Source organism: Sceloporus occidentalis, unplaced genomic scaffold (genome assembly GCF_023333645.1).
Source record: "Sceloporus occidentalis isolate IW3139 unplaced genomic scaffold, rSceOcc1.0.p SCAF_3, whole genome shotgun sequence".
Classification (NCBI taxonomy): domain Eukaryota; kingdom Metazoa; phylum Chordata; class Lepidosauria; order Squamata; family Phrynosomatidae; genus Sceloporus; species Sceloporus occidentalis.
Window position 1 is genome coordinate 211,442,260 of NW_028316983.1, and position 12,995 is coordinate 211,455,254.

Below are 12,995 nucleotides of genomic sequence, written 5' to 3' on the forward strand. Positions count from 1 at the left end.
TCCAACCCTTGCCCTTATTGCTTTCTAAAGTTTTACTGATAGTAAACCAAAAATTCTCCCCTATTGTGAATTTGCTTCAGTTTATTGGACGCAGTTGGGAGGGAGAAGGCGAATAAGTGAAGTACCTGCTTTGTGTTATTTCCATTAGAGCTCATAGCAAATTTTTTAATTACACTGTTAATCTGGAAAATAACAGGTTGGTTGGGACTATTAAAGCCCCCTCCCCTTGCACTACTGCTTCTCTATTAGTTCTCTGTATTTGCATTTGTTTATTTATTCATATGATGGGTGTTGTGAAGTGGGATTTTTTTAAAAAAGTAAAGCTACTAGACCCAGAAGTGATGTTTGTTATGCTTACATTGAAAGGTTCAACTGCAAATAAAATTATGCCACAAAGTGGACCTATGGGAACCAAAATCCAGAGTTCTTCTCCAGCTCATAAAAACCTGGCAAGGACAAGCCCACAAACAGGGTAAGTGCACTGTTAATATTGTGCTCAGTTAAGACTTCATAGGATGACATCAGTATCATGATGGTAGAAGCAGGTTCTTGGAAGCTAGCTTCTCTGACTCCTCCTTCCCCCAAGAGTGCCCAGATCCCCCAGAAAACCACAATAGAGGGTTTGGCACCTTCCTGATACAAATTGTCTGTGTCGTGGAGGGTAGAGAAGGTAATAATCATCTTTAAGTTCAGATGAGGGCAGCTCTTGGTAAAGGAAGTTCCACCTCCAGAAGATATCTCCATCTAGTTTTAGAGAGAACTCTTGTGACACAACATATGCCAGTCTGTGTATTGCATCTAGGCTTGCCATATCCCGCCTGTGGGCGGGACTTTCCCGGTTTTGGGCGTGTCTGCACGGTCCCATCCCGGGTTGGCCCCGCCCCCGGGATTTCCCCCGCCCCCGGGCTTTGTTGCAAAGTCTGCAACAATAGTGGCGGGGGAAAGAGAGAGAGGCCGCTGTAGGCCTCTCCTTTGGTGGGGGGGGGGCTTCCCTCCACTCTTTGGCTCCGCTGGAGCCGAGGGAGGGAAAGAAGCCTCGCCTGCCGAGGCCAGACTTCTTTCCCCGCCTGAGCTCCGCCGGCAAAAACGGAGCCCAGGCGGGGAAAAAAAAGCCTCCCTGAGGGGAGGATTCCTTCTCCGCCTGGGCTCCGTCCTTGGTGAGAACGGAGCCCAAGCAGAGAAGGAATCCTCCCCTCAGAGAGGATTCTTTTTCCCCTGGGCTCTGTTGGCAAAAACGGAGCCCAAGGGAAAAAGAAAGCCTCCCTGGGAGTGGATTCCTTCTCCGCCTGGGCTGCTTCCAACGGAGCCCAGGCGGAGGAGGAATCCTCCCCTCAGAGAGGATCCTTTTCCCCCTGGGCTCCGTTGGCAAAAACGGAGACCAGGGGGTAAAGAAAGCCTCCCTGGGGGCAGATTCCTTCTCCACTTGGGCTCTGTCCTTACTGAGAACGGAGCCCAGGCGGAGAAGGAATCCTCCCCTCAGCGAGGCTCTTTTTCAAATGCAGGACCCCCAAAAAAGGTCCTACATTTGAAAATTTTGTCCTACATTTGTCCCGGTTTGGAGGTCCGGACTAATGGCAACCCAAATTGCATCCTAGGGGAGGGCGGGGAATGAAGAAGGTGAATGAGGGGGGGTTTGCTTCCAGGAGTTCCTTTTCCATCAGTGTGATATTAGCGGCAACAAGCGACTTGAAGGCACATATACATACACATACATTCAAGAAACATGTTCCTTGTGATGTTGGTTTTACAAACTAACTGTTTTATGTAAATTCCAGACTACAGTTCCCTGCCCTCAGGCTTACAGGTCATGGCCTTCCTGGAGTTCACAGAAGGCAGGGATGGTCAAAGATTGTTTTTCCAGATATTGTTGGACTGCAGCTCCCCTAAGCTCTAGCCAGGATAGTCAAGGATAAGGAGTGTTGGGAGTTAAAGTCCAACATCTGGAGGGCTATACTTTGGCCACTATGGTAAGGTGTTGTTTTTTTAATATCAGTTTTGTGTTCGTTCTGAGTATACAGTCACCCCTCCGTTTTTGCGGACATTAAGTCTGCATCCCTTGCCCATTTGTGGGTGGCAAACAGAGGGGGACAAAATGGAGTATGCGCCCATGGGCACACACTGCCATTCAAGCCAATTTCCATTTTCGCAGGGGGGTCAGGAACAGGTCCCCGTGAAAATGGAGGGGTGACTGTGTGTGTGCTTTTGCTTGTCAATGGGAAAAGATGCTAGCTTTGTACAGATATTTTTCTGTGGAAATTACAGACTCCACCCCATCTAGAAAGCACTCGTTTCACTTTTGTTTTGAAGGTGAGAAGCAATACTGTACTTGAAAGTTCCTTGTTGGAACCTTTTTTGTGTGTTGAAACAGCCTGAATTGTCAGAAACAAGGCATTTATCTTGTAGTCTTCACATTTAATCTTGAAAATTACTAATGGAGAAGATTGTGTGGGAAGGGATGTTATGCAAACATTTCACAGAACAGATACAAACTTTGTTCCTCTGTCTTTTGGCCAGCATTAAAGGTTGGTAAGATAGGTCACTTAGAGAAGAAAGAGAAATAAAAGAAACCAAAGAAATTACTGTAAAATCAAATGGATAAGCAGGGGTAAAAGACCATAAAGAGATGTAAGCATTCATTTGCTGGGCTCAGCTGGGAGGAGAAGTAATGGAGATTGGGTCGAACTGGATACGATAGCAGTGACAGCCATGCATCCCCAGTATTTCTCAAGCGAAAGCAACACTCCTGTGTAGGAGAATTTATGTGGAATAAACACGCATCTGGAAAAGGGAGGTATATGAGCGGAAAAGGATCTTCACATGTACTGTTGGGAAACAGTAACATCTTTGCTCACGCTTAAAATTAAGAAACAGAGTGCTTCTGACCATGTGCAAGCTTTGTTTTCTTCAAGTTCTTGAATGGCAGCTGAAAATTTGTTTTCGTTCAGTGGCAGCTGGTGGTATTCGTGTCATTGTGGCAGTGAATCAGCTCTCCGTTTTAGACATAGAATCATAGACCATCCAATCCAACCCCCTGCCATGCAGGAAATCTCAATCAAAGCATCCCCAACAAATGGCCATCTAGCCTCTGCTTAAAGACCTCTAAGGAAGAAGACACCACTACATGCCGAGGGAGTGTGTTCCACTGTTGAACAGCTCTTATTGTCAGGAAGTTCCTCCTAATATTGAGGTGGAATCTCTTTTTCTGTAGCTTGCATCCATTGCTCCAGGTCCTAGTCTCTGGAGCAGCAGAATACAAGGTTTTATCTAGGTTTTTGAACCTGTTTTGGAAATAGGGTTCAGCGCCAAGGATGCCTCCTTGACATGGAAGCTTTTAGCCTCATCAAAAGAGTGACAAGGAAAACAGGCACCTATCCAATACTTCTGAAGAAACAAGCTTTCTTGGGTAACATTATTAAGGTGCCATATAAATTCAGCTGTGAGCAACCTGTAAATAATCTATTTTTGACTTCTCATTTCGGTTTTATTTTAGTCTGAAGACATTTTTTCCCAATATGTCATAGACAGTGATCCTTTCCATTACAGTATCAGGTGAAATCATTCCAAGAGGTTCAGTTGCCTGAGTCATCTTGCACCATCTGTTCTTTGAATACCTTTGGCATGTCTTACAAGTGGCTGCATCTTGCTTTATTTTATTTTTATTTAAGAGTATTTAACCCTGCTCTTTAGCCACAGAGATTCTCAAAGCAGCTTACATATTATTGACAGTTCCCTGTCCTCAGGCTTACAAACTAAAAAGATATGACACAAAAGGAGAAGGGAATGGCAGTGGGGAAGGGGACCAAGTCCAGCAGATACTGCCAGTTCTTCTCTCCCTTCAATGCCAGGGTGGTAGCAGTTGGAATGAAGGGAGATCCTTTCATATGTCTCTGGGGCTAGGAATGGTGGAGCTGTGTCTGTGGAGCTTGGGGAGATTAATTCTGCTCTCTGCTTGTAGCATGCTGTGATATGGATTATGTCGGTTAGTTCCAGAGGATTAGTTTTGGAGGATTCTACCTGCTTAAAGCACTGAATTTGACCCAGTCAATTTACCTTTTGATCATCCTCAGTCTGAGAGCCTGTATTAAGCTACCATTTTACAGAACAATCAGATCCATGTGCCTAAACCAAAAACCAGAGATTTAAGAGAAGAGGTGCTGGATACACGTTGTATTTATAGAAAAATATACCTGTTGTGATTTTGGTGTTTACACAGCACTTAGGGCAGCTAGCCATGATTAAAACCAGTCGTAAAATGCACTATAATATTGTTAACAAACAGGATCCCCTTGGTCATTGTGTTACATTTCCTATTTTATGGTATGTATCTGCTTGAACTTCTCTAAATGGTTTTGAAAACCCCCCACTGTTCCAGAGAGGTTTGAGCCTCTTGGTTTTTCTGTGAACTTCCTTTCACAGATGCTCTCTATTTTGAGATTTCCTTTTGAAGCCAGATTTAAGTGTTCTGGACCACTGAATGACTATTTAGCACACTTAACAGACATGGAATCTCTTAGTGTGCTAAAATCTTCATGTTTTGTTCTTGTCCTCTAGATGGCAATATATGTCCTCTGCATGAGAAGCAGATACAAACTTATTCAGTAGCTTTTACTGTATATACTCATGCATAAGTCTAAAAAAATTAAAAACTGGGTCAACTTATCCACAGGTCAAAAAAAAAAAAGGAACCAGTTTCTTTCTTTGGGGAGAGTGGTGAAAGGTGAGAGCGTAGTCCATCCCAGGAGCACCTAAAACAAGCACCAACTCTGTCAATTATCCACAGCTTGAAAAGCCCTTCTACTCTGTTCCTTCTACTCTGTCCACCATGGCTCCACTTCTGACCTTTTTCGTTGCCTAGGTTGGAAAAGCACAAACAGTTATACCTGCCAGAATTTTGTAATACATTTATGTTCTTTGGCATAATTTTTCTTAGCTTTATCATTTTTGTGCCTTTAGGTTTTACCTTCTGTTTATCCACAGGTCAGATCAAAATCTGTAATTTTGGTTCCAAAACCTGCCCTCAACTCATACATGAGTCGACTTATAGTCGAGTATATATGGTATATATCATTTTTTAAAATGAAATTAAGGAATTAATTTGAAATAGTTGTCTGATTTTACTAATCAAGAACATTGTTTAGTTTGATAACATACCATGTACGTGGTGGTTGCATATTTTGAATTTAATATACTTTTGCTGAGATGTAGGAAGTTTTGTTTGTTTCCTGCCAATATATGACATTTCCCCCCATTTCTGTCATCATGGAGTTGTGGAATCATAGAGCTGGAAAAGACCTCAAGGACCATCCAGTCCAATCTCCTGCCATGCAGGAATACACAGCTAAACCATGGCTGAGAAATGGCCATCCAGTCTCTGTTTAAAGACCTCCAAAAAAGGAGAGTCCACCACCTTCCAAGGTAGTCTGTTCTACTGATAAACAGCACTTATCATCAGAAGGGTCTTTCTCATGTTTAGTAGCAGTCTCTTTTCTTGCATTTGAATTTGTCATTTTTAAATTCTTTTGAGGTAAGGAATGTATAACTCAATTAAAAAACAAAATGTTTGTACAGAAACCTGAGCTAGTGAATCTAGAATGGATTTTGAGAAACGCTCTTGAAAAAGCTTACCAGTAATTTAGGTGAGACGTTGAACCAGCATACCATTCTGAACACAGTCTGGTTTGATAGTGGAAGCCAAGAAAGGTTGGGCCCATTTACTACGAGGAATGCATACTAACCAGGCTGAACCTTTATTTCATCCTCATATCTCAGACTGAAACATTACAAGAGTTTTCTCCTCTCATTTTTTAAAAAAATTCTATAACCTGAAACTATTTTCTGGCAATGAAATGGTGATCCACCCCAGTCTAGTCCCCTATCTGATCCTACCCTCTGTTTACATTGCTCTGCCTACAAGAAACCCCTGTTACCAGTTCTCTACACTGCCTCCTCTGAACAGAAAGCCAAGCTAAATGTTGTATGTTAAAAATTGGATTGGGCCTTAAGGATTTGTGTGCTGCTAAATTTCATCTTATCCCTTGAATTAATATTATTTTTCAGAGGATCCTTGAAATCGAAGATGGTAGCACCTGGTAATATGAACAGAAATGCTGGTGTGAGCATAATGGCAAACAAAAAAAAAGCATACAGTTCTGAAAGCTACTTAAACAGGTAATTTTTGCAGGCTTGTAAAACAAAATAGTTGTTTTGGGAATAAAATAGCTTACAAATTCTGAATTTTAAGTCTATAATGGGAAGGGACCTGGAAATAATGCAGAAATAAAGGTATCATTTAGCACGGTCGCTTGGTGTGGGAGGATGATACAGTAAGCAACAATTCATGGGCAAATGGGCTTGACGTGGAAGTCTAAGTGGAATAAATAATAGTTGTTTTGACTACTCATAGTCTTCTACAAGAGCATATGATCCTTGAAAAGAAAACAATAGCAGGTTGAGTATCTATTATCTGGAATTCCAAAATCCAAACCTTTTTGATGTTTGTTCCTATACTGTATTTGCGATTCTGAAGACAGACATAACTGGGGAGAGACACAAATCTGTGAAATTGTGAGAGGCATGGATTCACACCAAGCACTGTGCTTAGATTCCTGCCATTTCACAGCTCCTCAGCTTCTCTCTAGCCTCATTATGTCCCATTTTGTATATGGAAATACAGGTATTCCAAAATCTGAAAAAAGCTGTAACACAGAACCCTTTTGGTCCCAAGCATTTTGGGTACAGGATACTCTACTTGTAAAAAACAATAATATATTTTCTTAATAAGCAATTATAAAGCTGCTTTCATATTAGTGATTCTTGTGATAGTTCTGTTAAGATTGCTTCTAAAAGCTGCAAAGTTTTGCTTGGGTGAAAGCTTTTCCTTCTCTACTGTTTCTTGACCTATTTTTAGCTGGAAAGAAACAAATCAGAGCAAGACTCATTCCTCTATTTCTCTTCATCATCATCAATAAAAGTAATACCAATTCTACATGGAGGGATATGCAACATGGGAAAATGCACAGAAAAAAAGGAGTTAAACATAGTCTTTGGGCAACACTTCATCAGCAGTCCCATAACAGCCTAGTGGGATGACTAATTAGCAAAATGGGCTAACTGAGAGCAATCACAGTCACAGAACTTGCATTTTATGTCATTTTTGATCTTATATTTCACTTTATTTTAAATGGGGATGGTTCCTACTAATTTGACGTCAATCGTTGGGGGAAACAGATAAAAATGTGTATAGCAAGGATCCAATTTAATCCACCAGACTGCAGTTTTACAGTGAATCAGTTGTTTAATCAAATTACAATTAGTCTTGTGAAGTGGTTTGTTTGAGAGTTTTGTAAAAAGGCCACATATTTTAAATTGAAGAGGTGTTATGTGGCAGTGGTTAGAATGGATACTTAATATATCATGCATAAACATTTATTTATCTAACCTTTGTAATATTTTAATTAATTATTTATTCTTGATGAAGGACTGGATATGAGAGTGGTGATGGCTCATCTTCTGTCAATGGAGGAAGTTCCAAAAGCAATGAGGGAAACTCACCTGCACAGTTACCAAAATTCTGTTATGAATGTGGCGCCAAATACCCAGTTGAATCTGCAAAATTCTGCTGTGAATGTGGAGTTCGAAGAATGGTTTTGTGAATGCTTATATACAGCATGTTTGCTTTGACTGCATGGAAATCTCTGTGATACCTCCTTATTAGAACACACACTAAAACATCTTAGTAATATTCTGAAAGCAATGGTTTTTGGTTGCAAAGTAATTTATATAGATATATAAATATACTGTATATAAAAACAGAGGTACCTAAACTGTGCCATTGAAGAGGGTATTCTTGAGAAACTATTGGAAATACCTTTAATGGATCAAAATATTAACCCAAGAAGTAGGAGCATTCTTGTAATCTTTCTTTGTATTATATCCATTGTAATTTTCCCCCTAATTTTTGTCCTGAAGCATCTGGTTTAAAGAACATGTTCTACTGCAGAAGTAATTTTACATGAACAGTACTGGTTTAAAGTAGTATTACATCATAGAATTTATTTTATATCGACACTGGATGATGTTCTTACAAGTCATCTGATGGCTTGATGAGTCCTTATAAATCTCAGTAATCACAGAAGTAGGTTCAATTTAAATTGGTTGGTTAATTCAAATCTATTATTCTAACTGATCAATTTATATTCTTCTCAAGCCTGCTTCCAAATGACTATATAGTGATGTGTGTACAGGTATGTCCCTTATGTGTGATGTAAGATTTCTCCTTTCCATTTTTCATGTTTTCTTCTTTAAATAAAAGTGCTAAGGATTTCACATATGTATCCTCCCTTCAGAAAGGAAGGCATAAATGAGATGTTTGTTGTGATTTACATTATCCCCCCAATTCTCAAATATAGAGATGTGACTGCAAAATAAAAGTAAGAATAGAAATACCTTGTCAGTTTATTAATTTGGAAAAAATGAGTTTAGACTGAGACACCCAAAATACATTTTTGTCTTCATGCCATTTTGAACAGCACATTGAAGGTCTTCCCCTGTCTCAGTATTAAGATGATTCTGTTAAAATAGTTTACATTTTGTTTTTTCACTTGGTGATGAATCCCACTTCATTTTATTATGTCTTTCCCCCAGATTAGTTTGTTCATTTAATTTTGGACTGCTCCTTCTAAGCCATTGTCAGTCCAAGAATAGTAAAATTTAAGCTTCCAGCCAAGCATTTTGTAGCATTGAGCCCAACAGTGCACATTTGTGAATCTACGTTTAAAGTTTGTTTTCAGTATTTTTAAATTGTGCTCAGTGTGTCTATTGCCAACTGGAAATATATTTATCTGACCACATTCCTTTTTCCTACTTTTACTTTACATACACTTCCATATGCTTCATGATGAAAAATGGCAGCTCCTGGATTATTAGAATGAAGGTCATTGGTGTGAAACTGTATCTGTGGACCTTAGGTTTTCTTTTAAAAAGCATTTAATGTGCAATGCCCCCACTCAATTTTGTGCTACTACCCAGTTTGAATTATAGAGAAATAGCTAATACTCTGCTGTTGTATAATGTTTAGTGGGTGTGTTTATAATAGCTATATATAGTGGAACTGAACTGATAAGGAAGCGAGAGACCATGATGTATAGAATTGTGGGGGGTTGGGAGGTTTGCGCGTGCACACACACACACACTACTGTATCCTTTTCTTATGTATTCCATCCAGATATTTTTTTAAATCTTCATTATGAAGATTGGCCAGTTTTGCTTTCTATCTATGATGTTATAGACTGTTAGAATTTTAGAGGGAGAGGGGGCATTAAAAGTACAGTACTTTAGCAGTTGCACTTTGAAAATATGGATTTGGAGTAATGAGGTATTAATTGTTAATACTGATTTTTGATGATCATTCTGCAATGGGTATGATCAACCTGAACCAGGAAGCTGATTATATGACTTGATTCAACAGTTGAAGCCACCATTTTAAGATTTTATTTAGAGTGAATGTTTTATATGGGTTTGTCTGTGCTAGAAATTTAAAAAGTATCAGTAAATGGGTCCTAGCTAAGCATTATGAAAATATAACTGATGTTAGCGGAAGACATCATCTTTGAATCAATTAGCTGTTTTGTATCCTTTCATGATAAGTGTTCACTGTCTTTACATTTCAGTTGTTATTTTATAATTGGGATCAATTGAGGATGGACCAATATGTTTCTGAATGGGTCCCTACCCCATTTTCTGTTTAGACCTACAAAGCTCCTCCATTTTGTGATGAAGATTTCACTGGTGAGGGACATTTAAGAAGATGTAACACAGGGTTCCATGCAATGGCTGGACATTCTCAGGGTCCCAGTTTTTGGCCATAATTCTCTATTTGAAAAGCATTCTTGACATTTGACATCAAGAGTAGACTTGAGTCAAAGGGGAATATGAGAGGCATCCAGACCTTCCTTGTATGTGCAGCCATTATAAGCATGCACAGAGCTGTGATCCTAGCCAGATACTAAAGTTCAGAGGTATTTTGGTCCTCTCCTGTAATCCTTAGAAGAAGAAGAAAGTTTCCCAAAACATTCCCTTTGGCTTTTTGTTACCTAGAAAGTGGATTAAATCAACATTATTCTTACATGATAGCAAGGTAAAAGGTTTAATTCAAACAATCAGTGGGGATTTTACCACTGACCTTTAGGAGAACTGGGTTGTATTTTTAAATTTACGAGTATGTTGGTATTCTTGAAACAGCTATCTAACTGGGGTTTTTTTAAAATGTATATGGACACTACATCAGACATATTATTCTACATCATGTACACACTAGCCTTCACAGAGAGACAAGCTCATTATATTTAACAATTCACTCAGGGTTGTTTCATATTTTTAATCACAGGGATTAATCTCCATGTTTGAATATATTGTTCTAATGGCAGTGACACAGAGATCAGTCTTTGTACCTGAAAAGGAAATGTGTATTCAAACCTTATGGTGAAATACTAACTAGAGATGTTCTGTTTTGGCCATCAGCTATTTGGTGATATTTCATGTGTATCTTCATTCACCAAAGATCCAATATAATTGTATTGTGTTTTCTTGTGTTTCTACAGATGTTTTATTACACATACCTAACAACACATATTTCGTGTTGAATCTGCCTAGTATCTTCAGTATATTATATCATTGTTTTTGCTCTCTTGTAATTAGCAAGAATGATTTCTACCAGTTATGTGACCTTTTTACTCTTTGTTGTACCTATGTTTGTCCCCCCCCCGCCCACGTTCATTTTCACTGTAAACAGTCTGTAAATGCTTAATATGTTACCTAGTCCTTTGTTTAAAATAAAATAACTTGTTGCATACAGATACATTGTTCCTTCTTCATGTGGCTTATTATACTTAATAATGCTGGCAGCAGCCATATTACCACTATATTGGCTTTCAAGGTCTAGTCTTACTTGCTCAGTATCTAAATAGAATGTGAGATGGGCAAGCTTACTGAAACCTGAGGCCCATCCACAATACACAGCTGTAGTACTAGGATTCCACTTTAACTGCCATAGCAACATCCTATGGAATCCTGGGTTCACAGTTAAAGAATAATATTTAGCATTTTCAGCCAGAGGACTCTGGTGCCACAGACCAAACTACAAAATCCAGGATTGTCAAATAAATCATAGTGTTATAATTGTTTAGTGTGAAAGAGCCAGTGATGTGGCACATATATCTTTGAAAATATTGAAAACTTCAGCCTTCCCACTTCAAACAATTTCAGCCCAGATGGGGTCCTGCTATAAACTCCAGTTATCTGAAAAGTGTTGCAAAATGTTAAAATCTTTCTACACAGAGTTACCATTTTGGATGGAAATAGACATAAATTTCCAATAGTGACAGAATTCTTTGGCTGTTTCACATACAGTTGCATTTAACTGGAAAAGAATGTTTTTTGAACTGTAACTAACTGGCCTGGATTTTAATGCTTACAAAATGATTTTTGAAGAGTTTCTCATGAGTAGAAATGAGGCCACTGCTCATAGGGGAAAGGGGAGGAGGAGGAGGAGGAGAGGTATGTTTTAATCAACTGTTGGCATATATCTGCTACAAAACAAAATGAAGTGTAATACTCAAGACCAGGTGCTAGTGTGTAATGGAGATTGTTGTGTGTGCTAGCCTTTATAGAAAAAAAATGACAACAAGTGTTCAAAATACCATATATTTATAAAATATGCACCTGCTTTTTTATATTAAATAACCAAAATGTCTTATACAACAAATGCATCGACACAAAACAGCACCACCATAGAGGGAAGCTGTCCTAACAAAGAAGAACAACCTAAGTCATTGTTACCTCTTTAACATCTTGTAGAACTCTCCTCCACCCCCCGCCCCTGTCACCTAAAAATAAGTGATAAAATAGCCTTTCCCAATCTCATGCCCTCCACCTGTATTGGGCTTTAAATCTCCTACCATCCTCAGCCAATAGCTGTATTGGTTGGTATGATAGCTCAACATACTGGGAAAGACTATATTAGTACCTCCCAAATCCACCAGTGAACAGATTATTCAGAAAATGGACAGCCACCATTATAAATATTCTCTAGTATACTGTGTGAAAGTTAGAGGATCCAAAATCTAAAGCAAATATTGAATTGCAGATAGGGCTATGGAGGGAAGGAGGACCTTTTAACTATCCAGGTCCCCAGCCATGTAGGGGCTTAATTTTTTTGTTAAAAAAAGACAAAAACCATCACCACCCCACTCTTTGAACTGTGACAAGAAGTGCACAAGAGCCAGTGAAGTGAGATCAAATAAGTGTTGCTGTGTGCCTCCAAGTCATTTCCGACATATGACAACCCTAAGACAAACCTATCATAGGATTTATCTCCTTTGAATTTGTTGAGTCTAACCTAGAAGCACCAAATCCTGGTCAGTACTTAGATGAGAGACTGCCAATGAAAAACAAGTGCTGTAGGGTATGTTTCAGAGGAAGAGCTGGCAAAACCACCTCATGAGAATTTCTTGCCTACATAAATTAGGCAAAATCATTAAGTCGCCATAAGTCAGCAGGTGACTTGAAGACACACACATACACACATAGGAAGCTGCTGCTAATGCTTAATGCAATCAAATGCATTAAGTTCCATATGTAAGTCATACTGGGGGAAAAACCCTATCTGCATTTGTTGAATTTTTAAAAACTTCCTGGGGCTCTATATTTCAATGCCAAAGTGCAAAATTGGACCATTATCTTGAACTGAAGAATAAATAAGAATGGTTGGAAGTTTGAAATACAGAATATCCATGTTAATATATACTGAACATATAAAAAAATAGAAAGGCACTGCTATGTAATAGCTATATATTCTTACCGTGATGTTTTGTTAGCATTGTATAAATGGATCCCTAAATATATTTTAATCCCTGAGAATGAGATCGTGGTTATATTTGCCTTTATGTTTTCAAATACCAGTTGGCAATCTTCTGCCTTGATATAGACACTACTCAATC

General features: G+C 38.9%; 1 protein-coding gene across 2 annotated transcripts in view; it reads left to right on the forward strand.

Annotated features, from left to right (window-relative positions):
• LOC149317437 (zinc finger C2HC domain-containing protein 1A-like) overlaps positions 1–10,882 on the forward strand; it is a 36,875-nt gene extending 25,993 nt beyond the window's left edge. For both annotated transcript variants that reach the window (XM_089517505.1, XM_089517504.1), the window contains exons 7-9: positions 367–472; positions 6,058–6,168; positions 7,478–10,882. In XM_089517505.1, coding sequence (XP_089373631.1) covers positions 367–472; positions 6,058–6,168; positions 7,478–7,652 — 392 coding nt within the window. In that variant the 3' untranslated portion in view covers positions 7,653–10,882. The remainder of the gene's footprint in view (positions 1–366; positions 473–6,057; positions 6,169–7,477) is intronic.
• Positions 10,883–12,995: the final 2,113 nt, after the last annotated feature.